The 27929-nt window shown below is 42.0% G+C and overlaps 1 protein-coding gene across 1 annotated transcript; it reads left to right on the forward strand.

Annotated features, from left to right (window-relative positions):
• Positions 1-999: 999 nt before the first annotated feature.
• CUL4B (cullin 4B) lies at positions 1000-26787 on the forward strand. The gene is made up of 20 exons (XM_070952136.1): positions 1000-2220; positions 4518-4633; positions 8773-8875; positions 9228-9298; positions 10124-10197; positions 11699-11861; positions 11963-12052; positions 12988-13070; positions 14590-14657; positions 15757-15875; positions 16485-16677; positions 18053-18157; positions 18891-19001; positions 20154-20239; positions 20700-20807; positions 21532-21645; positions 22638-22743; positions 22862-23034; positions 24229-24381; positions 25517-26787. Exons 1-20 carry the CDS (start codon positions 1596-1598, stop codon positions 25610-25612), a joined length of 2757 nt encoding a protein of 918 aa, XP_070808237.1. The 5' UTR covers positions 1000-1595; the 3' UTR covers positions 25613-26787.
• The last annotated feature ends 1142 nt before the right edge of the window (positions 26788-27929 follow it).

Consider the following 27929-nt stretch of genomic DNA (forward strand, 5'->3'; position numbering starts at 1 on the left):
AGGTAGAACTGGGGAAGCAATGCATCCAGTTGCGGCAGCCCCTCGAAGCCCGGCCACCGATTTCACCGCCAGCCCACGGAGGCTTCCGAAAGGCAGTTAGCATGGGCCAAGGCAAAGGCGTCCGGCGTCCCCTGGAAGGAAGGGAAGAAAAAGAAAAGCGCGGGCGACCCCGACGGGCAAAACCCAGGAGAGCCTGGAGGCGGAGACCAAAGCCTTCCCCACCCCGTTTCCTCAGTCCCTTCCCGGCTGGGGAAGGAAAGGGCGGCGGACCCGCCTCTCTCCATCCTCGCCGCAAGGAGGGAAGGAAGGAAGGAAGGGGTAGCCGCTTTCCCACTCGGCTTCCGCTCTTCGTCACGTGGGAGGCCCCCAGCTACGGAAGCCGACGAGGCTCAAACCCGAAGGGGTTCGATTTCGCCCCCCTTCCTCCCTCCCGGCATCTAGATTACGCCGAGGGAAAAGAAGGCGAGAAAGCGCAGCTACGGGTGCCGGCGAGGCCCTCGGGGTCTCTCTCTCTCTCTTTCTTCCCCTCCCCCACCTTCTCCCGCCGAGCGAGAACGCGGCCGCCCCGCCTCCCCTCGGCATCCAAGAGGCAACCCGGTCGCCCCCCCTCCCCCCCTCGCGAGCGCGGCTCGGCGCGCCATGGCCAGCCGCTCGAGGGACCCGCCGCTTCAGCAGCCGCCCGGCGACACAATCACTTCCGGTAGGGCAGAGGGCAGAGGGGAAGTGGGTGCCAGGGAGCGGGGTGAGGCGAGTGGGGGGGGGAGGAAACCCCGGGCGGGCTGGAGGGGGAGGGGCGGGGGGAAAAAAAGGGAAGGCGCGGCAAACCGGTTCCTCGTCGGCTTCTCTTCCCTCCCCCTCCCTTCCCCCTCTTCCCGAGTGCGTCGCGAGCGTTGGCGGCGTCGCCGTCTTTCCCCTGCCTGCCGGTGGCGGCGGCGGCGGCGCTTCCGGTCGGGCCGCCTCCCGGCATGCCGCGCGGCCGGAAGTGCCGCCATCTTTAGGCCCCTTGCCTTTATTTTTACCTTTTTTTTTTCCCCTCCCTTGCTTCCTTTCCCCTTCTCCCAGTACTGACAATAACAAGCGGAGCTCCTCGCCCGGCGGCCCTCCTTCCCCCTCTGCGGGCCGCGAAAGAGGCGGGGAAGGGGGAAGCGGAGTCTACGACCTCCCTGCTCCCGGAGGCCGGCCGTGAGAGACAGAAAGAGAGAGAGAGAGAAGGGGGGCGGCCCCCGGGCGGGAGAGACCGAGAGGACCCTCTCTCCCCCCCCCCGCTCCCCCCTCTGCCCGTTTGAGGAAAAGGGGGGCAGAGTTAACGGGGTAGGGAAAAGAAGGCGACTAGGCCCGTCGACACAAGCCAGCGCCAGAGGGGAAACTTCCCCCCCTCCCCGAAAGGCGAAGGGGAGAGACGGCCGGTGGGCTTCTCTCCCAGAAGAGGAGGAGATAAAAAAAGGGGGGGCGAGGAAGAGGAGGAGAAGGCCTCGCCCGTCGTCGTCCCTTTGGGCTTCATACCCCCCTCCCCCCCTCCAGCCAGCAGCGACCTTCCGTGACACCAAGCTCTGCTCCCGCCCCTCTCTGCGTGCCTGTCACACCAGGAGGATTTGATGCCCTTCAGCCTGCTCACCTCTGTGGTGTTCATGTTTCCCACAGGTTTCTCTTCCCCCAACCCCCCAGCAGCAGCAGCAGCAGCGGCGGCGGCTCAGGAGGTCAGACCTGCCACGGATGGTAGCAGCAGCAGCAGCTCTTCCTCCTCCACCACCACCAAGAAGAGAAAGCTGAACAGCAATAGCAACAGCGGCGAAAGAGAAGACGTCGTCGACTCCATCTCCTCCTGTGCCTCCCTCCTGTCGCGCAACAGCGGCTCCTCCTTGCCCGCTCTCATTATCACCGCCTCCACGGCCTCCTGTTCTTCCTCCTCCTCCTCTTCCTCAGGGCTCGCTTCTTCTTCCAACCACCACCTGCAGAAGAAGCTGCGTTTCGAGGACTCCTTGGATTTTATCGGACTGGATGTAAAGATGGCCGAGGAGTCGTCCTCTTCGTCGTCGTCCTCGTCGCCGGCTGCGTCTTCGCAGCAGCACCAGCAGCTCAAAAACAAAAGCCTCTTAATCTCCTCAGTAGCGGTGGGACACCATGCCAACGGCCTGACCAAAGCTGCCTCCTCCACTGTCTCCAGTTTTGCAAACAGTAAACCTGGGTCAGCCAAGAAGTTAGTGATCAAGAACTTTAAAGGTAAAACCGGCTGCTGTCACACGTAATCTCTTTAACGTCTAATATCTGGAGGGGAAACCGCAGCTTAAGGCACATTTTTCACCGTAGCTCCTGCCACAGGATTTATTCCTCTACTACAGCTTTATTATTCCCAAGGGTAGCTGGTTTTCTGCCTACATACAGAAACCCAACTAGCTTTCTTAAAAGAAAGGAAGACATCTTCAGAGGTTATACTTAATCATTGTTTGAGGAAAGGTGCTTTCTTACCTGTATTGTAGCCTTTTTTGTTGAACCCTCATGACTTTGTTTGAGACCATGCGAACCATTGAGGAAGGAACTATAGCCTCCCTTCATTTGTACACCCTTGGATAGGAATTCTATCTTTTTTTTTCTGCAGTTGGAAAGTATGGCAAAATATTGAGCTTTTTTTTACAGGAGACAGATGGGTATATGTATTTTAAATATAAATAGATATTAATGGCAACTTGAAGAAAGTGCTTACTTAGGTGAACACAAATGTTTCTATAGGCAAATGGAAACTGTCCTGCATGCTTTGCCGAATCTGTGCAGTAGAGTTTTAGTTTGTATTAGAGCAGAATGGTACAAAATGAGATGCTACTTAACTGGGTTTTTCCTTTCTACAATAAGTTTGGGTCTCTTATAGGAGTTAATCAGGCAGATGTTCAAACTGGATGTGGCATTTTTATCTACCTGTCAAGCCCTTCCTAAGGACCTGAGATAAGCAGGTGTGGTTTAATAATACTAAAGGTATCCTGATAGGATGTAAGCTGTGTTCTGAATAAAGCTGTCTTTTGCAATTGACTGGTGGTGATTTTGTCAATGCTGCGGTTCAAGTGGTGCTCCAGTTGTTTTGCAATTAGTTTAGTTTAGTTTAGGATGATTTGCCATTGCTTACTTCCTAGGGCTGAGAAGTGAGTGACTGGCCCAGGGTCATCCAGTTGGTTTTGTGCCTAAGCAGTCATCCAAACCAGTGGAAGGGGGTGGGGGGAAGCAGGGGATTCTTTAAATGTCCTTCCGCAACAATTTGCCCCAACCAATCTGAAAAATCTTCTGGAATTGATAGGGAGTGGAGAGGATTTGATGTTCATTTTAAGTCTAGTTGAAACTAGATTATCCTGGCATAATTTTGAAATAATGGATAAAATAACACGTGGATATTCTGGTCCTCTAAGGTTGAAACAAATAAACACCTTTAAATTCTTTGATAATTTTGGGGGGCTGTGAAACTTGAAGAGAAAAGAGTTAGGGTACTTAACTATGCATAATCTAGGAGAAACTCATCCATTTCTAAGAGATTTAAACATGCTTTTCTTAATCAAAAAACACTATATTGTACATTATGTATAATAAACTGACATTTTAAATGTTTCTCGTACATTGTATCACTTCCTGCTTATATAGTTTTTGGTTCTTAAGAATTAAAGCTGTGTTTGTTTTGTAATTCTGTTTCAGGGTATAAACGCATCATATACTATACTGGCTGTCTCTGTTAAATAGCATTTGTATATTAACAAATTACTCAGACATGCCTTAGTTTTAGCCAAAGAAATACAATGAACTTTTTTTATCTGAAAACTTCAACATTAAGCTGTATAGATCAATTTCTGCCTTTGTAGACAATTTGTAAATTTCCTTGTTTTCACTCGATAAGGATAATTTTAATTTCATTTCATATACTAACTAGATCAATATTATGCTGACTGTTCGCTTGTTTCTTTTTTGGCTTATGTAATCTAAATTAAAATTATACATCATGTACAGTGTGTCATTCAAAGCCAAGGTGATCAGCTGTCCCTAGTTGATTTTCTTTATTTTAAGCTGGTACAAAATAACAATCAAGAAAAACTTGTGATTTTAAAGCTGAACAGATTAGGTACATAAGAAGGCATTCTGAAATGGATCTGACAGATTGTGACAAGACATAAGGAAGAAATATCCAAATAGATAAGCATTCCTCTTCAGTTTGCATTAAAAAGAAACTTGAATCAAAATCAGTATTTTGTACTAATATACTGATGCATCCTAAGAAACCTTACTGACTTGTTCATTGGTTTGAAACATTTGAGTTTTTACCAAGGGCCAAATCACCAAAATTACCACTTCTCCTTACAGAGCAAAAATTGGTATTCTTTTTTGTCTCAAAGTATAAAAATTATTTCTTTCTGGATTATGAGGTTGTCCCCTAAAAAAAAAGATATTGAAGTTACTGTTGGGAAGCACAAGCGCTATACCAAATCAGTTTTCTGTGATTTTAAATGGCAATAACATTTGCTGTAAAGAATTCTGTCTTCTTCCAGATAAACCTAAACTGCCTGAAAACTATACAGATGAAACCTGGCAAAAACTGAAAGAAGCTGTAGAAGCGATTCAGAACAGTACTTCAATTAAGTACAACTTAGAAGAGCTTTACCAGGTAAGCCTTCATGGATCCATGAGTAGACTTTGCAACAATTCCAAAGATTTTTCTCCACTTTCTAAGGTGTGGTTGAGATCCCATAGTCACGTTCTAGATGAGATGCCATCTCAGTTTAGACAGATGAGAAAATTAACAAGAACATCTTCAGCATTTATGATGAGCTGATCTTCATGCTTTCCCACTGTAGAAAGTGTCCAATATCAATTTGTTCTTGTGAAGTGTCTCCTTTGATTGTCCACACGCCAGCCACATTTTTGGGATGGAGTGCTGACCTGGGCCACAATTGCCTTGATAGACACAGAACACAATTCTCTATTTGGGGGATGATTGAAGCCCCCTTTGGTTTAGTTATTTTCCAGTTTGTGCCATTTTTTTTTTGTTCTTTGTTTTTTATCATGATATTCTTTCGTTCGGTGTGTGTTTATCTGTGAAGCATCCAGACCTTTGGGGAATTGGGTGGTGTGACATTTTTTTTTATTTTAATAAATAAAATCCACCAGTAAAAGTTCCACTATCAACTAGTTCCAAACCGAATAGTATCCAAATCGAATACGTGCATTCGTTTTATTGAAAAAAAGCAAAGAAAGAAAGGACACTATAGTCTCTCCAAAGGGAAGCTTTCCTAGGAAAATTCAGCCTTTTTGACTATCTATTTGAAAAATCAGAGAACAACATTACAATATTTCAGGCTCTGCCCTTAGTGTACACATCTGGTATCTTATTAGCTTTGTTAAGTACAAGAACCAAAACAAATTGATTTTATTATATAAATATTTTAAATACAGTTAAAATATTAAGACATGGATATGTAGCTTCCTATCATAACATTTAAATTTACGGTAATATTTTACTGCCTGAAAAATTATGGCAATCCTCTATTTTAAAAACTGTTTAAGTATTAAATTATACATACATTTCATGGATATTTAATAGGTTCATTCTCTGTTCTTCATGGTTTAATTATCAGTTCTTTTTTTTTCCATGTGTTGATTTTACTGATTGTCATTGTCATTAAAGTTCTGTACTAGTATTATGAAAAAAACAATGGTAGATAATTTTAGTTTAGATCTACTAGTTACACTGAGAATTAAATACAGCATTTAACTGAAGACTTGGTAAATCAGTGGGACTTAGTAGGTGTATGGCAAGCCTTATTGGTATATCCCAAAGAATCTCTTTGCAGTCGGTTTAACATACTTAGAAAACCCACTAAGACTTTACTTAAGTCTTCATAATATGATTATGCATGCTTCTATAAATTGCCCTCAAATCTTGTTCTGTTTATATCTTCCCTTTTAGTTTTACCTTCCAAGAATATCAGGTGCAGATTTTTGGTGTTAAAAGGTTTATTTGACAGGACGTTAACAGTGCGTTCCCAACCCACCAGGATCATTGTGTAACTGTGTGGGATTTTAGACCTTGAAAACTACTGTTTACTTCAAACAGATGCATTATTTCCTTGGGCCAGAAAACTCTTGATTTTTTTTTTTATATGAAGCACGACTATTTTTTTTTTAAAAAAAGGATTGCATTGGAGGATTTTTTTACGTTGAATATGTTAGAATTTTTTTTTAAAAGGGATTGAAATTTTATAAGAACATCAAATGGTATGAATCTTGTGTTCACTGTTGTGTGATCTAAATGCAAGAAAGTATAGCTTGTTAATATCCACCTTGTGAACCTCACAGCAATCCCCAGAGCGTGTTGAACCAAATTTGGACCAGTTTGTGGGTTATGGATTAAAATGTGGACTTTGCAGATAGGGGAGGCATCTTTTTCGTAGCTGAGTCTTGTTAGAGAAAGCCAGTTTACATACCAGCTTTGACAAGCCATATGATGCTGGAATAGTCTTTGAGTCACTAGTCCTATTAAGGGAGGCATTCAGTTTATCAGGAAAAGCATCTTTTAACTCTTAAAACAGTCTTTTAGCATTTTATCTCACTGAGGTGACCTAATGTGTTTGAAGGAAGTGTGGTAAATTATATTTGCTCTGTCTCTGTTTTGTTCAGGTTCTCTCTTTGTGTGTGTGTGTGTGTGTGTGTTACTGTGTACCATTACACACACACACACACACACACACACACACACATAAAATTCTGTCAAGGCCTTAGCAGACCCCTCTGATTTAGTATGTATTCAGAGTTAAATTTTGGAAGGCAAAGCAGCTGCATTTTCTGTCCATTTGTCTAGGTCTATTTTTAATGCCTTGAGTTAAAAATAGTCATTTGGTTGCTGGTAACTAACAACTAAAATAAAACCATTCACCCTAAGACCAGCAGAACTGGTAAATGGATCTATCTCTAGCTATGCTTTTTTTTAAATACCATTATCTAAATCACGGCAGGGTTTAGGTCCCTCTTTCCCTCCCTCCCTCTCTCTCTCATATCGAAGAATTGAGACATACTTCAATTCTTGACACATTGCTTCCTCTGCTGGCTAAATAAATAAATAAATGTAAAATTAAGATCTTTGCAGCCAATCCTGCTATGGGGATTATATGTAAAGTGGTAGAACTTTGGTCTGAAATAATAATTATTATTATAATTATATAATATAATTATTATATAATTATTATAATTATATAATAATAATAGGTGGCTCAGTGGCCAAAACGCTGAGCTTGTCGATCAAAAGATCGGCAGTTCGGCGGTTCGAATCCCTAGCGCCGCGTAACGGGGTGAGCTGTTACTTATCCCAGCTCCTGCCAACCTAGCAGTTCGAAAGCACATAAAAAATGCAAGTAGAAAAATAGGGACCATCTTTGGTGGGAAGGGAACAGCGTTCCATGAGCCTTTGGCGTTTAGTCATGCCGGCCACATGACCACGGAGACGTCTTCGGGCAGCGCTGGCTCTTCGGCTTTGAAATGGAGATGAGCACCGCCCCCTAGAGTCAGGAACAACTAGCACATATGTGGGAGGGGAACCTTTACCTTTACGTCTAGCGTGCTGATCCCTCTTTCCTTTCCATTTCTTTGTACTTGAAGTTAGTGCTCTGTGTCTTAAGACAGTAGAACAATCATTTTATGGACTGTCTCTCCTAAAACTTGGTATTTGAGAATTTAAAGCTTTTGTTTGTTTGTTTATTCAATTTCTATAGCCGCCCATCTCAGTCAATGACTCTGGGTAGCTTTCAATTAAAAAAACAAAAAATTACAAGTATATTACAAACTTTTGCTGATTCCGTCAAGCAGTTTTCAAGTGATTGGAACCAGACCTGTTGCTAAAGAGCAACCCGGACACTTTCTGAGGATCACATTTGTAAAAACATTTGCAGGTAGTCGTTGACTTAACAACCATAATTGAGCCTGGCATGGTCATAAGTCGTGGTAGTTGTTAAGCAGGTCACCAGATGACTTCATCCGATTTTATGACCTCTTTTGCGGTGGTCATTAATCAGCCGCCCACGGTGGTTAAGTAAATCCATTTTATCAATGAAACTGGCAAAAAAAAAAAACGATTGGAAAATCATAGTCACGTGAGTCATGCCTCAGGCAGCCTTAAATGCCAGCCAATTGCCAAGGGCCCAAAATTCAGTCACTTGGGGGATGGGGTGCTGCCAATGGGATTTTGAAATCAGGTTTGTAAGTATCCTTGGGGAGGGTTCACTGTAATTTCGAACAGTCACTAAATGACTGGTCTACCTGGATGGTCATGGTGAGAGCTATGGTGGCGCCAGGGGTTAGAATGCAGTATTGGAGGCTAATTCTGCTGACTGCCAGCAGTTCGATCCTGACCGGCTCAAGGTTGACTCAGCCTTCCATCCTTCTGAGGTGGGTAAAATGAGGATCCAGATTGTTGGGGGCAAGAGGCTGACTCTGTAAACCACTTAGAGAGGGCTATAAAGCACTGTAAAGCGGTATATAAGTCTAAGTGCTATTGCTATGATAACAACGGAATATATTGGAAAACAGCCTCATTGCTCTCGATGTGTCTGTTGGCAACACAGACTCCCTTGTAACATGCTGTTTTTTTAGGAAGCCTGCATTCGTTAGATTTGTGTTTATTTTGGCTTTTACACCACTCGTATACAGGACATAACAAACAGAAATTACATTTTCCGTTGCTAATGTCATAGGCAAAAGAAGGAGGAGAGTGACGTATGTAATTCTTGTGTTTTCTTTCTTTTTTTTTTTTAGGCTGTTGAAAACCTTTGCTCCTACAAAATTTCTGCAAATTTGTACAAGCAGTTAAGGCAGATTTGTGAAGACCATATCAAAGCACAGATCCATCAGTTCAGAGAATATCCTTTTATAATAAATATTTCACATAAATGGAAAGCATGTCGAGGCCTTGTTAACCGTTTTAGCAATTCTCGTGGATTAAGAAATGTGGCACTTGTAGATTCTTTTGGCAGCTACAAAATACCTTAAAAATATTTCAGCCGAAGAGAAATGTATGTTACCTGCCAACTAATCGGTTTAATCATTAAACTGAATATAAGCACATTCTTACTGGAACTTGCCATTTGTACATGGGTACTCACATTTAAACATTTGGGAGCGAAATATTAAACTACTAAGTAAACTTCCACTAAAGCGGTATCGATGATGCGTCAACCGTTTTAAAAAATATATTCTTAACTGCTTCCTCAAGGATTCGTTGGACAGTGTTCTTTTTCTTAAGAAAATAGACAAATGTTGGCAAGACCATTGCAGACAGATGGTAAGTCTTTTTTGTTTTCTAAATGTTTCTAAAAGCTTAGAACTAAAGATGGGTATCTTCTATGCCATTTGAAAACTTTTTTCCTGGAAGAAACTGAGACTGCACTGAAGGGGTAGATCAGGGTGTCTTACCTTGGCAACTTTAAGAGTTGTGGACTTCAACTCCCAGAATGACTTGACTAGGGAATTCTGAGAGTTGAAAGTCCACAACTCTTAAAAATTGCCAAGGTTGGACACCCCTGGATTAGATGGTTCCTCAGGAGAAGAGAACTGTACATTCCTAGACAGTTTATAACTAATCTTTTTGTATTGTTAACTATCTGGAAAAAAAAGATTCCAGTAATTTGTATTTAGGAACAATTTGGTGGGGGTCATATTGAGGGAAATTTAAGAATTAGATTCAGGTTTATCTCCACTGTATCAGTTCTTTCTGTTGAAAGTTAACCAAAAGCAGGAAGCTTTTAGAAGTTTTTTTTTTCCCCAGGGACAGGAAATGGGAGAATACCTGTGGAGAATACCTTTCACTCTCCTGAAATATTTATCTATGAGCCATTAAAAAAATCTGTGCCACCCACCATAAAGAATGATAAGAAATGAGAGCAGTTTCTAAATGCTTTGTGAAGTGTTTGACTTTTCACAGCGGCAGTCAGCAAGCATGGATATCTGGAAGTAAATTCCCTTAAATTAAGTGGCTCTCCCTTCCAAATTAATATACCTAGATGAAGGCAGTTGAATGATCTTACGTTCTATTCATCCGATAAATATTGTCCTTCAAATCGGTCAACACGTGACGCTTTGTTTTTCTTTCTCTCGTTCTTTCTTTCAGATAATGATTAGAAGTATCTTTTTGTTCCTGGATCGAACTTACGTTCTCCAAAATTCAATGCTGCCATCAATTTGGTGAGGGCGGAAAAATAGGAGTATTGATTTCCCGCTTCCGAACGCTTTGTCGAGCTATTGATTTGTTATTTTTCTCCCCTTCTATCCTGATGGAGCGATGGCCCGTCCACAGTCGATAGAGAACCTTGAACAAAACCAAGAAAATGTGTACTCTTTCCTTCGTATATATTTCCTCCTGCTCAGATCTTTATTAAAATGCATGAGGTTTGGGTTGTATTCAAAAGCCAGTTCAAATAAATAGCAAACTCTTTGAAAATATGTCATGATGAATGTGAGAGCGATATGATGGCTAGAATGTTACTTGGGTCTAACCCAGGGGTCAGCAACCTGTGGCTCTGGAGCCGCATTTGGCCCTCTGCTGCGGCTTCCTGTCACTCAAAATACGCAGCGCAGCCATCAATGTGCGACACCCGTCGGCACACGATTTATTGAGCTTTTCAACCCCCGATAGGCCAACCATGGATAAATCCAAGAAAAGAAAAGTTTCAGAAGAAAACAGAACGTTTCATTCAACTACATAGGCTAGTTTTGTGGCCGCTCAAGAAATAGTCAGGCACAAGAAGGGTTTTGTGGCTCCCGGTGTTTTCTTTTCTGTGGGAAATGGGTCCAAATGGCTCTTTGAGTGTTTAAGTTGCAGACCCCTAGTCAACTGGTAATGTCTGAGTTGGCTTACTGGCTTCCCTAAATTACAAATCTTTGTGGTTTACAAGCCACATTTTATAAATCAAAACATTCTGCCAACCCAGCTAATTCTTCATTAGAGGTAGTCCTCAACTTACGACCACAATTAAGCCCAAAACTTCTTTCACTAAGCAGGGATTATTTGTTAAGTGGGTTTTGCCCTGACTTTTCTTGCCATAGCGGTTAAGTGAATTACTGCTATTGTTAAATTAAGATCACAGTTGTTAAGTGAATCTGGCTTCCCCACTGATTTTGCTTGCCAGAAGGGGGATCACATGACCCCAGGACACTTTAACCGTCATAAATACGAATCAGTTGCCAAGCATCTAAAAATTTTGATCATGTGAAACGGAGATGCTGCAGCGGTCGTGAGTGTGAAAAAATGGTTCTGAGTCGCTTTTTTTCAGGACCGTTGTGACTTCAAACGGTCACTAAACAAAAGGCCGTAATTTGAGGACTACCTGTAATTGATTAAGTCATGTCTGTGGAGATTCTCAGTCCTCCAGGTTATGGTTGTCCGAAAGGTCCTTTTTTTTCAAGAGGCAACTAGACTTTGTGGTTTTTTTTCTTTGAAGACATTTCGCTTCTCATCTAAGAAGCTTCTTCAGTTCTGAAGAAGTTGAAGAAGCTTCTGAGAGAAGCTGAAGAAGCTTCTCGGATGAGAAGCGAAACCTCTTCAAAAAAAATAACCCAGAAAGCCCAGTTGCCTCTTGAAAAAAAGCACCTTTGGGATTAAATCTTGATTTACTGAAACCAGCAAACGCAACAACCGACTCTTATGTTCTTCCTTTTCTTCTTTTTTTCCCTTCCACCGTTTCAGGGATATGGGGCTGGAATTGTTTAGGACTCATATAATTAGCGATCAGAAAGTCCAGAACAAAACCATTGATGGCATTCTTCTCTTGATCGAAAGGGAAAGAAACGGAGAGGCTATTGACCGGAGTCTGCTCCGCAGCCTCCTAAGCATGCTTTCGGATTTGCAAGTAAGAGCCGTCCATCGTGGTAAAATCTGCCTTTAAAAATGAATTGAGACTTGAGCTGCTGGAGCATTCTGAAAGTAATGATCTATTTCTCTTCCTTTCAGATTTATCAGGATTCTTTCGAGCACAGATTCTTGGAAGAAACAAACCGTCTCTATGCTGCGGAAGGGCAGCGCCTTATGCAAGAAAGAGAGGTATTTTCTTGAGAACTCCAAAGCACCAGTTCTCTTAATTCCTTCTTTTTTTTGTGAGCAGATCGATGTCTTTCCCTGTTATCCACCCTTCCAAAGAAACCTCCGTTATTTATGTATTATTTCGTCAAGCATGTATTAGATAACAGATATAAGTATAGACACAATTATGAATACATGAGATGAATACAAATAAATGGGGACAGTAGGACAGGGACGGTAGGCGCGTTGATGCACTTATGCACACCCCTTACAGACCTCTTAGGATTGGGGTGAGGTCAATAGTAGACAGTCTAAGGTTAAAGTTTTTGAGGTTTGGGGAAGAAACCACAGAGTCAGGTAGTGCATTCCAGGCATTGACCACTCTGTGGCTGAAGTCGTATTTTCTGCAATCAAGTTTGGAGCGATTCACTTTAAGTTTGTATCTATTGTGTGCTCGTGTATTGTTGTGGTTGAAGCTGAAGTAGTCATTGACAGGTAGAACGTTGTAGCAGATAATTTTATGTACTACGCTTAGGTCAGACCGAAGGCAGCGTAGTTCTAGATTGTCTTAAGCCCAAAATTTCAAGCCTGGTGGCATAAGGTATTTTGTTGCGAGCAGAGGAGTGGAGGATTCTTCTTGTGAAATATCTCTGGACTCACTCGATTGTATTAATGTCTGATATGCAGTGCGGGTTCCAGACAGATGAGCTGTATTCAAGAATTGGTCGAGCAAATGTTTTGTATGCCCTAGTTAGTAGTACAATATTACCAGAGAAGAAGCTAGACAAGATTAGGTTAACAACTCTTAATGCCCTTTTGGCCATGCTGTTTCAGTGGGCTCTGGTGCTTAGTTCATTTGAGATGAGTACTCTGAGGTCCTTGACAGAGTGAGAGCCATCTACGAGATCGTATCCATTACCTTTATGATTTTTTCCATAACTTACTCAATCTTCCAGGTCCCAGAATATCTTCACCATGTCAATAAACGCTTGGAAGAAGAGGCAGACAGGATTATAACATACCTGGATCAAAGCACTCAGTAAGTTTTCGGCCTCTCTTGACCTGCTGCCTAAAAGCCTGGCAAGTGTGAGTTTCTCTGTGAGTTGTTGCTTTTGGCTAGCGTGAAATTATTAGGTTGGGGGGGTTTTTTGTCTTTACATGTCTTCCCTTATGGAATCTCTTAAATTCCGGGAGGCAAAACCCTTTTTCCCCCTCATCTTACCTGAGTCTTCACGCCGCCCAGTTTCGGGTTGACGTTCGGGGCTCATGACCCTGGACAGCACCCCGGTATTCGGGGAGCTGGTTGGATTTTAAAGCAGATTCGGGTTAATGTCAGGGTTCCAAGTAACAGCCCCAACGAAAGAAAACTCCGAGGCTAGAAGTTCCTCAAAGTTACATTTTATTAGAGATGTCATATTGGCACATCTGGGAAAACCCGAATCTGAAAGCTTCCAGCTTTTCCCCACCCAAAGGAAAGTCCAAGTCCCTGCCCAACACCCACAAGTCCATCACATGGTCTAGTCAAAGCACCATCCCAACTGGAGATGCCTCCCAGTTCCAGCCATCCAGATGCAGGGCAAGATGACCTTGACTTTCTGAGAAAGGAATGTTGTTATGACTACATATCACCCTGGCTCCATACAATCCCCCCTCCCAGTTTCCCACAGTAGTAATTGTGGCAGGTCTGAAGGCCCAACGAAAAACATGGCTTCCAGGCCTGACCCCCTATTTATTTTTGCTTTTCTTCCCAACCCTACAGCACCCTGTACAGATAGTCCTCAACTTAACAACAGTTCGTTTTAGTGACCGTTCAAAGTTACAGCGACCCTAAAGAAAAGTGACTTATGATCGTTTTTCACACTTACGACCGTTGTAGTATTCCCCCCCCCTTGGTCACGTGATCAGAATTCAGACACTTGGCAACTTGTCTCGTACTTACGACGATTCCAGTGACCCGGGGGTCACGTGATCATGTTTTGTGACATTTCTGACAAGCAAAGTCAAGGGGGAAATCAGGTTCACTTACCAACCCCATTGCTAATTTAACAACTGCATGGATTTGCTTAACAATTGTGGCACCAAAGTTCGTAAAACGGGACTAAACTACTTAAGTAACAAATGTTACACTTGACAAGAGAAACGTTGGGCTCCATTGTGGTCGTAAGTCGAAGGACAACCTGTATATCAGTGGTATTAATAATCAGGGATACCTTTGCATACCTGGAAAATTGTGTTTGAAATTAACTTCTTATTAATTCAGTTTGTAAGAAATTATATCCGTCCGCTTGCAAAGAAAACGAATAACGGTATATCCATTCAGTGGCTTTTTGCTTCAGGTCATTTTCTGCCTACTTAAAAGAAGGCGAGGAAGATTTAAAAAAAGAACCTAAAATAGCTTTTTTTTAAAAGAAAAATAAAATAGGATAGACCACAGTAATGTTGTTGGAGAATGTTGATGCTTAAACTGTGACAATTCTTGGTGTTCTGCTTAGATGAATAATTTGAACGGTTAAAGAGTGAGCCAAAAGGGTTGTAATTCTCAACGCTTTCTCCTGTAGGAAACCACTAATCGCCACTGTAGAAAAACAATTGCTAGGAGAACATTTAACATCCATCCTACAGAAAGGTAAACCCATCTATCTCTATAGAAATCTTTTGTTTACTGCTTCTTTGGGGCTTTTTGGTTCCCTGGGCTGGGTGGAAATGACCCAATCGGGTGCTGATTCTGACACACACACACACACACCCTTGTCTCTGTACACCATGACGTTATATTGGAGAGAGGCCTGCAGGTCACATTCTCCTTCTGGGAGGAAAGGAACCACAGGAATGCCATCGGTTTCACTTTGCAATACCAACTCGTGCTAAGAATAGCCATGGGGAGAAAATAAGAATAGAAGAATAGAATAGAATAGAATAGAATAGAATAGAATAGAATAGAATAGAATAGAATAGAATAGAATAGAATAGAATAGAATAGAATAGAATAGAATTCTTTATTGGCCGAGTGTGATTGGACACACAAGGAATTTGTCTTGGTGTATACGCTCTCGGTGTACATAAAAGAAAAGATACATCCGTCGAGAATCATATGGTACAACACTTAATGATAGTCATAGGGTATAAATAATTTTTTTTTTTTAATTTGATTTATATGCCGCCCTTCTCCGAAGACTCAGGGCGGCTTACAATGTGCTCAGCAATAGCCTTCATCCTTTTGTATATTTATACAAAGTCAGCTTATTGCCCCCACAAACTGGGTCCTCATTTCACCTACCTTAGAAAGGATGGAAGGCTGAGTCAACCTTGAGCCTTGGCGAGATTCGAACCCTGCAGTAATTGCAGGCAGCTGGTCTTAATAAGCTTAATAACAGGGTGCCTTAAACCCCTGTACTACCAAGGCTCTTTTAAATATTTATTTACTTTAAATATTCTTCCTCCAAGAAAGTCCAAGAAGCATAGTTATTTCCCTCTCAGAGTATTATTTTCTCCATTTTATTCTATTTTATTAGAATTGCAATCACCTTTTTAAAAAAAAAAAAAAAAACATGTCTTGGGCTTTTTGTAAAGCAAAATAAATCGTTTTAGTTGACAAATGCTCTGATTCCAAAATGGCTTTGGGGGAAAAATTGTTTTCTTGTTCTTGTGTTTCAAACTTAATTTTGAAATGTTTTGTCTCCATCAGCCTGCTTTTAACTTAGCATCATGATGCCTTCATTTTGCAGGTTTAAATCATCTCCTGGATGAAAATCGAATTCAAGATTTGTCACTGCTCTATCAGTTGTTTAGTCGGGTCAAAAATGGAGTGCAGGCTCTTTTGCAACAGTGGATTGAATACATAAAGGTAATTGTGCCCGGCTAATTTTCTTAAATTAAGTTTCAGGAATAAATTTAAAATCTGTTAAAAGCGAAGAAAAATACTTGCATAGTAATAATTGTAGACGTTAAAGAAAATTGCATATATATTTTTTTTTATCTTGCATAGCATGGAACATGCATAAACCATGGAATTTTGAAGTTTACAGATTAACAAAGTTGGAAGGGACCTTGTAGATCATCTAATCCAACCCCCCCCCCCAAAGCAGGAGACCCTACACCATTTCTGACAGATGGCAGTGCCGTCTCTTCTATAATCTAGCTTGTATTGATTTCTCCAAGAAATTTTGAAACTTTTGAATGGGAAGCTTTGATCTTTGTTGAATCATTTGGATTTTGTTGAATCATTTGGATTTTGCTCCCAAGTGGAACATTTTTGTTGCTTGTGTTTTTCAGAAAATCTTGTTGCGTTTGGGAAGCATTTCTACCCAAGTGCAAAGGGGTTTTCTAAACAGCATGAGGATGCTAGCCTATATAAACTTGATTTTCTAATTTTCCTTGCTGGGTTTTTATTAAACTTGCCATCGATTATATTAAGGAACAAATACCCTGTGATGTGTTTTGTGCTCCTTTTTAGGCATTTGGTAGCACCATTGTCATTAACCCCGAAAAGGACAAAACCATGGTACAGGAGCTGCTAGATTTCAAGGATAAAGTGGATCACATCATCGACATCTGCTTCTTGAAAAACGAGAAGTTTGTCAACGCCATGAAAGAAGCTTTTGAAACGTTCATCAACAAAAGACCCAATAAGCCAGCTGAACTCATAGGTACAGCATCATTCCTTCAGGAGCTGCCAAAATAGGACGTTAAAATGGATTTATAAGTCAAAATCCCTGAGGGTGTTTTTCAGGGGTAGAGAATTTCCCAGCTTCGGTATTCTTCATGCCCTTTTCTTCAAAAAAAGAGATGTAAAAAAATATGAGCCTAAATACAGGTTGCCTTCGATTTACGGCCACAATTGAACCCCAGATTTCTGTTGCTAAGTGAGACATTGTTAGGTGAATTTTGGCCCGTTTTAGCATCTTTCGTGCCGCAGTTTTTAAGCGAATCCCTGCAGTTCTTAAGTTAGTAACACAGGTTGTTAAGCGAATCTGGTGTCCCCATTGACATTGCTTGTCAGAAGGTCGCAAAAAGGGAATCACTTCAACCGTCATAAATATGAGTCAGTTGCCAAGCATCTGAATTTTGACCCCACCTGGCCATGGGGATGCTGCAACAGTCGTAAGTCATAGCGGTCCTAAGTCCCTTTTTTTCCCCCATGCCGTTGTAACTTTGAACAGTCGCTGAACGGACTGTCATAAGTCGAGAACTTCCTGTAAGGAATTTCACTTAACCTTTGGGGAGGAGGGCAAAGGCTTTTGTGAACACTGAAGTGATATGATATGAGTAGGGATATGTCTGGTGCAAAACTGAAGGCCAGTTTTCTCTGGTTTGGGAGAGAAAAAGACACTGGAGGTGACGTTTAGTCAATTAAAACTTTTCGAGCACTGCCGTTGTTATAATAATGTCAGGAAACTGATGGTGTTTAGCAGTTACAGTTGGAGAGAACTTTAGGAGCAGAAAAGAAAGATATTTCAGGCTGCAGGCTGCACTCCCTGCTTCACCCACCCACCCCTGGCCTAAACTTAAAAGAATTGGGCTTAAGTAGGTCAAATGATTGGGACGCAGTGGCTCAGTGGCTAAGACACTGAGCTTGTCGATCAGAAGGTCGGCAGTTCAGCGGTTCGAATCCCCAGAGCCGCGTAACGGAATGAGCTCCTGTTACTTGTCCCAGCTTCAGCCAACCTAGCAGTTCGAAAGCACGTAAAAAATGCAAGTAGAAAAATAGGGACCACCTTTGGTGGGAAGGTAACAGCGTTCCGTGCGCCTTTGGTGTTTAGTCATGCCAGCCACATGACCACGGAGACGTCTTCAGACAGCGCTGGCTCTTCAGGTTTGAAACGGAGATGAGCACCGTCCCCTAGAGTCAGGAACAACTAGCACATATGTGCAAGGGGAATCTTTACCTAGGGTAAATGATTGTTGGTTAGATGGACTGTTCCTTGGCTAAGATTAGTTCCCTATCTCTGATCTTGAATAAATATTTGGATCCATTATTCAAATCTGTACTATTATTGTTTTTTTCCTCTTCTTCCTCCTCAGCTAAATACGTGGATTCAAAACTTCGTGCGGGCAACAAAGAGGCAACCGATGAAGAGCTTGAAAAAATGCTGGATAAAATAATGATCATATTTAGATTCATCTATGGTAAGAGCTGGGCTTTGGTTTTAGCAGATTGTAGGTATTGCATACAAAATTATACATACTAATGTCTTACCTGTAAATGATTTTTTTTTTTTTTAGTTTTAACCATAACGTAACACCTGCAGACAACCACTTTAATCTTAATGTAAACTGCTTTAAACTTGATTGTAAAAACTTTGACTTTTGTAACAAAGTTGTCAAAGTCTGGAATATCCTGCCTGATTCTGTTGTCTCAGCTATTAACTTTCACCGCTTTAATTCCAACTCAACTTCTGTGGACCTCAACCCATTAAATTAAAGAGGCTGCTAAGGGGACGTGCGTAAGTGCGCTAACATGCCTATTGTCCTCGGCACGTTTTAATTTTTCTCATTTTGTTCATTTGAATTTGTGATTTTCGTTTGACAAATTGAAAAAAAATGAAAACTGTTAAGCCCACCCTTACCCATTTCTCAAAGCAAATTGGGTTGGGGCGAAGGCAAATTGGCTTTCCATGGTGATGTCTAAAAAAAAAATCCAAAACCAACAAGTTGCTGATGCCTAGAGGTCTATGAGAGGATTGCTTTAGAACAGGGATGCCCAGCATTGGTGACTTTTAAGACCTGTGGACTTCAATCCCCAGAATTCCCCAGCCAGCATGGCTGAATTCTGGGAGTTGAAGTCCAGAAATCTTAAAAGAGTTGGCTAAAATTGGACATCTCTGCTTTATGTGTCAAAACCAACTTTCCGTTTCTACAGGAAAAGATGTTTTTGAGGCCTTTTACAAAAAAGATCTCGCCAAGCGACTCTTGGTAGGCAAAAGTGCATCTGTAGATGCTGAAAAATCCATGCTGTCAAAACTCAAACATGGTAAGGTATTATTATTTTTTTATGCATCTTCCACAAATGTTGCTCGTATCACTTGTAACCTGACAATTTACCCATTTTAATACTGTGTCTTTTCCGACATAAAGTTAAACCTGTGTAAAAAAAAAAAAAAAAAAAACAATCCAGAATTGAAGAAGCATTTCTGCTTGCAAAATGGGTGCAGGTATTCATAAATTCTGTTCCTTTTCTGAGGGATTCATGCCTGATCCCAGTCAAGGCATGCTAATTATGTCACATTCTGCCTCCTAAAAATCTAAGATTGAATCTTCTGAAACTATTTTGTAACCTTCCATCCGATTCCTGTGCAATTAGTTTTCCTAGCTTCTAACCAAAGCACAGAATGAGTGAAATGCTTAGAAATATACTGCATTTTGTTTCATAAAACTATTTACAGCCTTTGCTCACCGTACCTCGTAACATAATAAATATGTCAGTCTTGTAAAACAAAGGTAGGAATTCATTTCCCCCTTGGGAGTTTGAGAGAATTGTTTATAATGGTAATTGAGCGGTTTACGCTTCAGGTTTTTATAATGCTTTCTGCCTCAGAATAGAGGGAACTTTGCCACAAATTTTCAGCCATCATGTCAAAGGATGCCCGGTCCATCTGATGCCACAGGTGGACAGGTTTCCCCGTCTCTCTTTTAGGATGCTTGCAAGATGCTATCCTATACTTTTGCAGTTTGGCCTACTACAGCTAGTCCTCAATATATGACCACAATTGAGCCCAAAATGTATGCTGCTCCAGAAGGCTCTGGAGCCTGGAGAGAGAGAAAAACAGGCCTATTGGGCATACCGGGCCATCGCATGCCAGGAGCGGAGGGTCGTGCGTGGGTGTGGGACGGATAGAATTATGGGTGTGGGCACACGTGTGCGACCCCCCCCCCGCCCCACTCCTGGCACATGATGGCAAAAAGCACTGTTAGCGTCATTCTGATGGCGATTATATTATATAGGTTAGTGATGGCTAACCTTTTTGTCCTCGTGGCCATAGTCTTCAGCTTCCGCTGAAAGAAAGCTTCTAAAAAAGCATCCGCTTGCAGGAGGATTTTTAAAGCATGGCATTAAGCAGGTGATAAATAATGGAAGACGAAATGCTTTTTAATAGTGCTTTTAATCTAAACTGCTCTCTTGCAGAATGTGGTGCTGCTTTCACCAGCAAACTTGAAGGAATGTTTAAAGACATGGAGCTCTCTAAAGATATTATGATACAGTTTAAGCAAGTAAGGAAGCAAAGTCTGCCATCGTAGTTTGTTTTTTTTTTTCCCTTTGGCAAGCCTCTCCTCCGTAGACCTCTTCTTTCTGTTTTTCCTACTATCTTCATTTTTTTTTGTAATGACCTTCCTTTATTACTATGGGGAAGTCATGCCTAAAAGAACTGAGTCACTGATTCATTACGTAATTCTCTAGTGACCTTGCCAGTTTCCCGGCACCCTTAAAAGTGCTGCAAGAATAAAATAGGAAAAAACTAAAGAATTCCTTTCTAAATCATCCTCCTCCTCCTCTTTTAATGACCCAATAATCCCTTGCAGGGTGGAGTCTGGGCAACTGAATCGAGGGAGTGTTTACTGGCCAGACGCCCTTCCTGTTGCCAATTCCTTTCTGAGTAGTTTGGAGAAAACAATGCGAATGTTTTCTTGTAGTTCTGAACAGCCATCCTTTGTGTCTTTGATTCTGTCGTAGTATATGCAAAATCAGAATGTACCTGGTAACATTGAACTCACCGTGAATATCTTGACTATGGGCTACTGGCCTACGTACGTGCCTATGGAGGTCCATCTACCATCCGAGGTAAGAAAATTGTACAGTAGCTTTGAAACAGAAGAACTCTGTAGCTGTCCTTCAAAGATCAGATAAGGAGAGTAATGCCATGGTTAATAATTAAAATATATCAGGAAGGTTATAATGAAGGGCTCAGTGGCTAAGACGCTAAGACGGTAAGGTTTGCTTTGGGGTATTTTTTTTCCCCCCATAGTTGGAAATCGATAGAAAGGTCGGCAGTTCAGCAGTTCGAATCCCTACCGAAAGCACGTAAAAAATGCAAGTAGAAAAATAGGGACCACCTTTGGTGGGAAGGTAACAGCGTTCCGTGCACCTTCGGCATTGAGTCATGCCGGCCACATGACCACAGAGATGTCTTCAGACAGCGCTGGCTCTTCGGCTTTGAAATGGAGATGAGCACCACTCCCTAGAGTCGGAAATGACTAGCACATATGTGCAAGGGGAACCTTTCCCTTTCCCTCTAACGTGGGTGCCTTAATATTTAATTCATCGATCAAGATTAAATATGCCCTGCTGAAACTAATAATCCCGAACTGAAGGTGACCACGTAAATCTCATCTGTTTTTGTTATCATATAAAACGCTGGCATGAAAGTCATTTTAGCTAAGTCAGCACTCGGATTTAAAAAGTGCAGTTATAGGTTCCTCTTGAGTCAGGAGTCAAGAAAGAAAGAAGAGAAGGGGGAAAAATAGGTTTATTTTATCTTTAAAATCTGTGTTTCCATTCTGTTCAGATGGTGAAGCTGCAGGAAATATTTAAGACTTTTTATCTGGGAAAACACAGTGGCAGGAAACTTCAGTGGCAATCAACATTGGGACACTGTGTACTGAAAGCTGAATTTAAAGAGGTAAGGTTTGCTTTGGGGTATTTTTTTCCCCCCATAGTTGGAAATCGTTTTGCAGATTTGAAGATGTCCCAGAATCTTTGAAGCAACTCTTGTATCCCTAAACTTGTGTTCAGCTGTCCTGAGCTTTAAATGCTTTACAGTTAGTCCTCCACTTATGACCTGTAATTATAATCCCGTAATTGGGATTAGAATTTGTATTGCTAAGCAAGGCAGCTGCAGTGGTCATAAGTGCGAGGACCGGATGTAAGTCACTTTTTCAGCACCAATGTAACTGTCATGGCCGGCTGGAGAATTCTAGGAGTTGAAGTCCACGCATCTTCAGGCTACCAAGGTTGAGAAATGCCGATGTAGATCATAAGACCTTTGTTGTTGTTAGTTGCAAGTCATGTCCGACCCAACGCAACCCCATGGACAACGTTCCTCCAGGCCTTTTTGTCCTCCACCATCCTCTGGAGTCCATTTAAGCTCATGCCAACTGCTTCAATGACTCCATCCAGCCACTTCATTCTCTGCCATCCCCTTCTTCTTTTACCCTCGATCTTTCCCAGCATTCAGCTCTTCTCCAGTGAGTCCTTCCTTCTCATTAGGTGGCCAAAGTATTTGAGTTTCACCTTCAGGATCTGGCCTTCTAAAGAGCAGTCAGGGTTGATCTCCTCTAGGAATGACCAGTTTGATCACCTTGCAGTCCAAGGGACTCGCAGGAGTCTTTTCCAGCACCATAGTTCAAAAGCCTCAATTCTTTGGCGCTCAGCCTTCCTTATGGTCCAACTTCCACAGCCATCCATTGCAACTGGGAAAACCATAGCCTTGACTGTACGCACTTTTGTTGGCAGTGTGATGTCATAAGACCTTTAGTGTCGTGATAACAGTGATAATTACAGATGTTATTTCTTCAAATGCTCTACAACGGATAACCTTAAAAGTAAGCATTTCACCATGACGTTCTCACCCATTCGGCTTTGTTCAATTCGTTTTTTTTTCTTTTCCGGCAGGGCAAGAAAGAGCTCCAGGTGTCTTTGTTCCAGACTTTAGTGCTACTTATGTTTAACGAAGGCGAAGAATTCAGTTTAGAAGAAATAAAACAAGCCACCGGAATAGGTTAGTATTTGAGGGCTGCTCGTAACGTCCGAGCGTGCACAGTTCAGATGCTGAAGCGTGCATTTCTCTCCCTCTCTCTTTGTGTGTTTGTCTTCTCTCTTTCTCTTCTCTGCCACAGAGGATGGAGAGCTAAGGAGAACCCTCCAGTCGTTAGCCTGCGGCAAGGCCCGAGTGCTCGCCAAAAGTCCCAAAGGCAAAGACGTAGAAGATGGAGACAAATTCACTTGCAATGATGACTTCAGGCATAAACTCTTCCGGATAAAAATCAACCAGATCCAGATGAAAGAAACGGTAATTTTTTTTCACTTTCAGACTTTCTTCAGAAATACCCTGGGCACCGGTTTAAAACGAGGGGTCTCCAACCCAGGCGCTTGTGGACTTTATGACTTGTGGACTACAACTCCCAGAATTCCTCACCTCAGCCATGCTGGCTGAGGAATTCTGGGAGTTGAAGTCCACAGGTCATAAAGTTGCCAAGATTGGAGATTCCCTGGTTTAAAAGAAATAGGTACCCTTAAAACCCAAACACTGATACTTTTGAACATCCCAAACGTAGCAATAGCAATACCACTTACTTATATACTGTTTTACAGCCCTCTCTAAGCGGTTTAGAGAGTCAGCCTATTGCCCCCAACAATCTGGATCCTCATTTTATCCACCTCGGAAGGATGGAAGGCTGAGTCAACCTTGATCCTAGTGAGATTCGAACTCCTGGCAGAGGGCAAAATTAGCCTGCAATCCTGCCTTTTAACCACTGTGCCACCATGGCTCCTAATTCAACATCCAATCAGCTATAGCAATAGTAATAGCACTTAGATTTATATACCACTTTACACTGCTTTTACAGTCCTCTCTAAGCGGTTTACAGAGTCAGCCTCTTGCCCCCAACAATCTGGATCCTCATTTTACCCACCTCGGAAGGATGGAAGGCTGAGTCAACCTTGAGCCTGGTGAGATTCGAACTCCTGGCAGAGGGCAAAATTAGCCTGCAATCCTGCCTTTTAACCACTGCGCTACCATGGCTCCTAATGCAACATCCAATCAGCTACAGCAATAGTAATAGCACTTAGATTTATATACCACTTTACACTGCTTTTACAGTCCTCTCTAAGCGGTTTACAGAGTCAGCCTCTTGCCCCCAACAATCTGGGTCCTCATTTTACCCACCTCGGAAGGAAGGAAGGCTGAGTCAACCGTGAGCCTGGTGAGGTTCGAACTGCCAAATTGCAGGCAGCCGGCAGTCAGCAGAAGCAGCCGGCAGTACCGCACTCCAACCCCTGCGCCACCGTGGCTCATAAACGAACCATAATTTAAATTAATTTATAAATGAATTCTAATTTAAATTAATCCTGACACCTTGTAGGATTTTTTTAATTACACCTCTTGGTGCCCGGCTGGGAAAGCCTGAATTAATGGATTAATCTCCTGTTCGCTTTTCAGAGGCCAAACTTTTTTTTTTTTGTTTATTTTGTTTTACTTCCACAGGTAGAAGAACAAGCGAGCACTACAGAGAGAGTCTTTCAGGATCGTCAGTACCAAATTGACGCGGCAATTGTGAGAATCATGAAAATGCGCAAGACACTTACCCACAATCTGCTTGTCTCTGAAGTATACAACCAGCTGAAATTCCCAGTAAAGGTCGGTCCCAGGGTTACTTCTGAAGTAGAGTGTATGTTTTAAGATAGAACTCTTCATAATTTTGGCTTGTTGTTCCCAGTGTTTGTTTTTATCCCGACTTCGTTATTTTTATAAATGGCTCAAGGCAGTGGAAGATGTCTAATATTCCTTCCTCTTCCCATTTATCTACAACAACAACCTCTGACTATGAGATGGAACTGGCCCAAAATCACCCAGCCGGCTTTCATGGCTAAAGCAGGACTAGAACTCTCCATCTCCTGGTGATTGCCCCAAAGTCACCCAGCCGGCTTTCATGGCTAAAGCAGGACTAGAACTCTCCATCTCCTGGTGATTGGCCCTAAGTGACCCAGCTGTCTTTTATGCCTAAGGCAGGACTAGAACTCACCGTCTCCCACTTTCTCACCTGGTTCTATTATATCCATTAGCTTCTCTTTATAAACGATGAAACAAAAATGACCCTGTCTTTCATTCAAGCAAGGAACTTTTGAGTTGTTGTTCTCAAGGCAGACGTTTTTGGCCTCCGTGCATTCCGTTTTCGGCCCGTTCCAGGTGGTGGCGGCAATACCCACAGCCTGGAACAGCTGATAGGTGGTATTCCGGGAGGCAGCTCCACCCGCCAATCAGCTGCTCGTGCTAAATCAGGCTGTGCTGAAACGGACCAGGCTGTTCGCTCTTTGCTGCAAGGAGGCAAATTGGCTGGGAGGCAGAGCCAGATTTTTTTTTTTCTTGTTTTCCTCCCCAAAAGCTAAGTGCGTCTTTTGCTTTTTTTTTTTTTTTTAATTTGATTTATATGCCACCCTTCTCTGGAGACTCAGGGCGGCTTACAGTGCGTTAAGCAATAGCCTTCATACTTTTGTATATTTATACAAAGTCAGCTTATTGCCCCCACAAACTGGGTCCTCATTTCACCTACCTTAGAAAGGATGGAAGGCTGAGTCAACCTTGAGCCTGGTGAGATTTGAACTTGCAGTAATTGCAGGCAGCAGATGTTAATAACAGTGCTTTAGTCCACTGTGCTACCAAGGCTCTTACAGTTCAGAGCGTCTTACAGTCCGAAAAACGGTACTTCATTAGTTCTTTTTTTTTTTTTCTCCTTACGCAGACAATGTTTCTGATTTCTCCTATTGCTTTTCAGCCCGCTGACCTTAAGAAGAGAATAGAATCGTTAATTGACAGAGACTACATGGAAAGAGACAAGGAGAATCCCAATCAGTACAACTACATTGCATAAACACAAAATGAGCCTTTTTTTTTTTTTTTTCCTTTTCTGCACACTGATGTTCTTGGTTACTGGTGGATAAACGAGCCTGTTGATCCCATTAAATTAACCTTTTTTCTACTACCAATGACTGAATGAAAGCAACCTCTAATGGGATTGTGGGCAGGGGGGGGAAAGAAATATAGTCGAGTGGTCTTTTTTTTTCAGTGGCTTTACATGCCCATTTAAAAGAGTAGTATTTACATTTTTACGAAGAATGCTGTTGAACTCTTTGCATGATATTTGGTATGAACTGCGGAAGATTGCAAGGAAGTATCCAGTCTCTGTAATTCTACCTTTTTCCTTAAGGGCTAGAGGGACAATCTCTCTCTAGCAACTTTGCTGTCATCCCATTTTGGGGAAAAAACAAAACTTAAAACTGTGTGGCGTTTTTTATTAAGAAAACAAAAACCCCGAGTTACAACCTTTTTTTTTTTAATTAAAAAAAAAGACGCTTAAACTGCATGCAAATTTCTAACTATAACGAAATTATTGGGTTTGTTTATTGGACAACAAAGCCTGTGTGGATTGGCAGTCTTCAGAATGGAAAAGCCGCTCTCGTTTTCCTAAACATAACAAAATTCTTCTGTAGGTGTTAGAAAGAAAAGCACGCCACTGGATTTTTCCCCCAAGGTTGAGGAAAAAAAGGACCTGCCATAAAATGCTTGGATTTGTGGTGCAAATATTACTGTGAAAAAGCTTAAGGGAATTAGGCTGCTGCTTACTTCCTTCGTCCTCAAGTGTAAGTACTTTTTTTAAAAAAAATAAAACAATTCATGATAACAAGAGTTAATTGTGAAGAGGGGGGAAAAAATTTAGAGGCTCATTAATTCAGAGACTCTGAATTAATGAACGTCAGGATGTAATGTGATAGCTGCACTGGGTGTTTATTTTTCCCCCTCCCTTCCCATGCAAAATTAGAGGTTTTATACTTCTTCTGAATTGCACATGTTTTATTATTAGACCAAGAATTTATAAAACAGGTATTTATGAAACGGCGCCTTCCATCCCCGTCCAGCCGCAGCCAAGAGGAGAGTTGTAGCTTCAATCAGTGTTTCTCAAACTTGTCAGCTTTAAGATGTGTAGACTTTGCTGGCTTTGGGAGTTCTGGAAGTCGAAATCCACATGTCTTAAAAGTTGCCAAGTTTTTTAAAAAAAACACTAGCCTAAATAATACCTCTGCTTTCTCTTCATTGAGTCATGCTGGATTCGGGGTGGGGAACGGGGGACCATTTCTGGACAGGCTGGATTTGCTGAACATGGTTCCCATCGTAATGGTACCCTTTCCTCACCTGGTCCTGTTAGTATGGGGGCTATAAATCCCAGACTTCCCTAGTCAGCTAGCATGGAAAGCCTTAAGAGAGCTGCTTATCAGCTCTTCCAGTGTCTATAGTGCTCTTCAGGAGGTACAATTCTAAGAGAGCATCAGGATGGTATTAAAAGACCATCCAAGCCTACCTTCATTGCTTTTAATTTATTACACCAAATATGTGGATAGCCTGAGTTGCTTTTTCCATCAGAAAGTCCTGCACTGTTACCCCGAATGCATGCATCCCATCCAAAATCCTGTTTTTAATCCGTGTTCAGTTGTCATCTCCTCTTTGAACAGCTGAATCCAGCGCTAATCATAATTGTGCAAAGCCTGAACTAGCAGAGTTTTTCTTCCATAACTTGTCCAATCCAGAAAATCTCTGGATTGAAACTTTATTCAGACGTTAAGCCACCTTCTCCCTTCCTGGCACAGACCTCCAGTGGAAATATTTAGCCATCCATGGCCTCCCTAACCCAGTCATCTTGAAAATGAATATTTCCTGCCTAAGAGTGACATTTAAGTACGAGCGTCTGTCTACCTTTCATGTAAGCTAGTTTAGCAAGCCATCTTGCTGGTACATCTGTGCCTGGGAACTCAGGGAGACAAGCATTCCTCACAGAAATTTGGTTTTTTTAAAAAAAAAACCTTTTCTCCAATCATCAAGTGATGCTGGGGTTTTTTTTCCCTCCCTTAAAGAGACTCTGTAAAAAGGAGAAATGTTCATAGTCAGTCCACCGAATCGTTTTCCCTAAGTGATGCTGAATAATACCTATTTTTTCAGCCATATCGGCCAGCAACTTTTCTTTCTGCTGGCATCATGTGCCTGCTTTATGGAGCCATAAAAATATTTATAATAGATATGTATATAAAAATCAACATTTCCCCCCGCCCCCAACTAGGGGCTAAAGCAGAGACCCACAGCTTGTATGGACATAAATTTTTAAAATCTTTTTTTTTTCCTGTTGCATGCAGTTTATA

The sequence above is a fragment of the Pituophis catenifer genome, unplaced genomic scaffold, assembly GCF_029215685.1.
Source record: "Pituophis catenifer annectens isolate HBS135680 unplaced genomic scaffold, rPitCat1.0.hap2 SCAF_11, whole genome shotgun sequence".
Lineage (NCBI taxonomy): Eukaryota > Metazoa > Chordata > Lepidosauria > Squamata > Colubridae > Pituophis > Pituophis catenifer.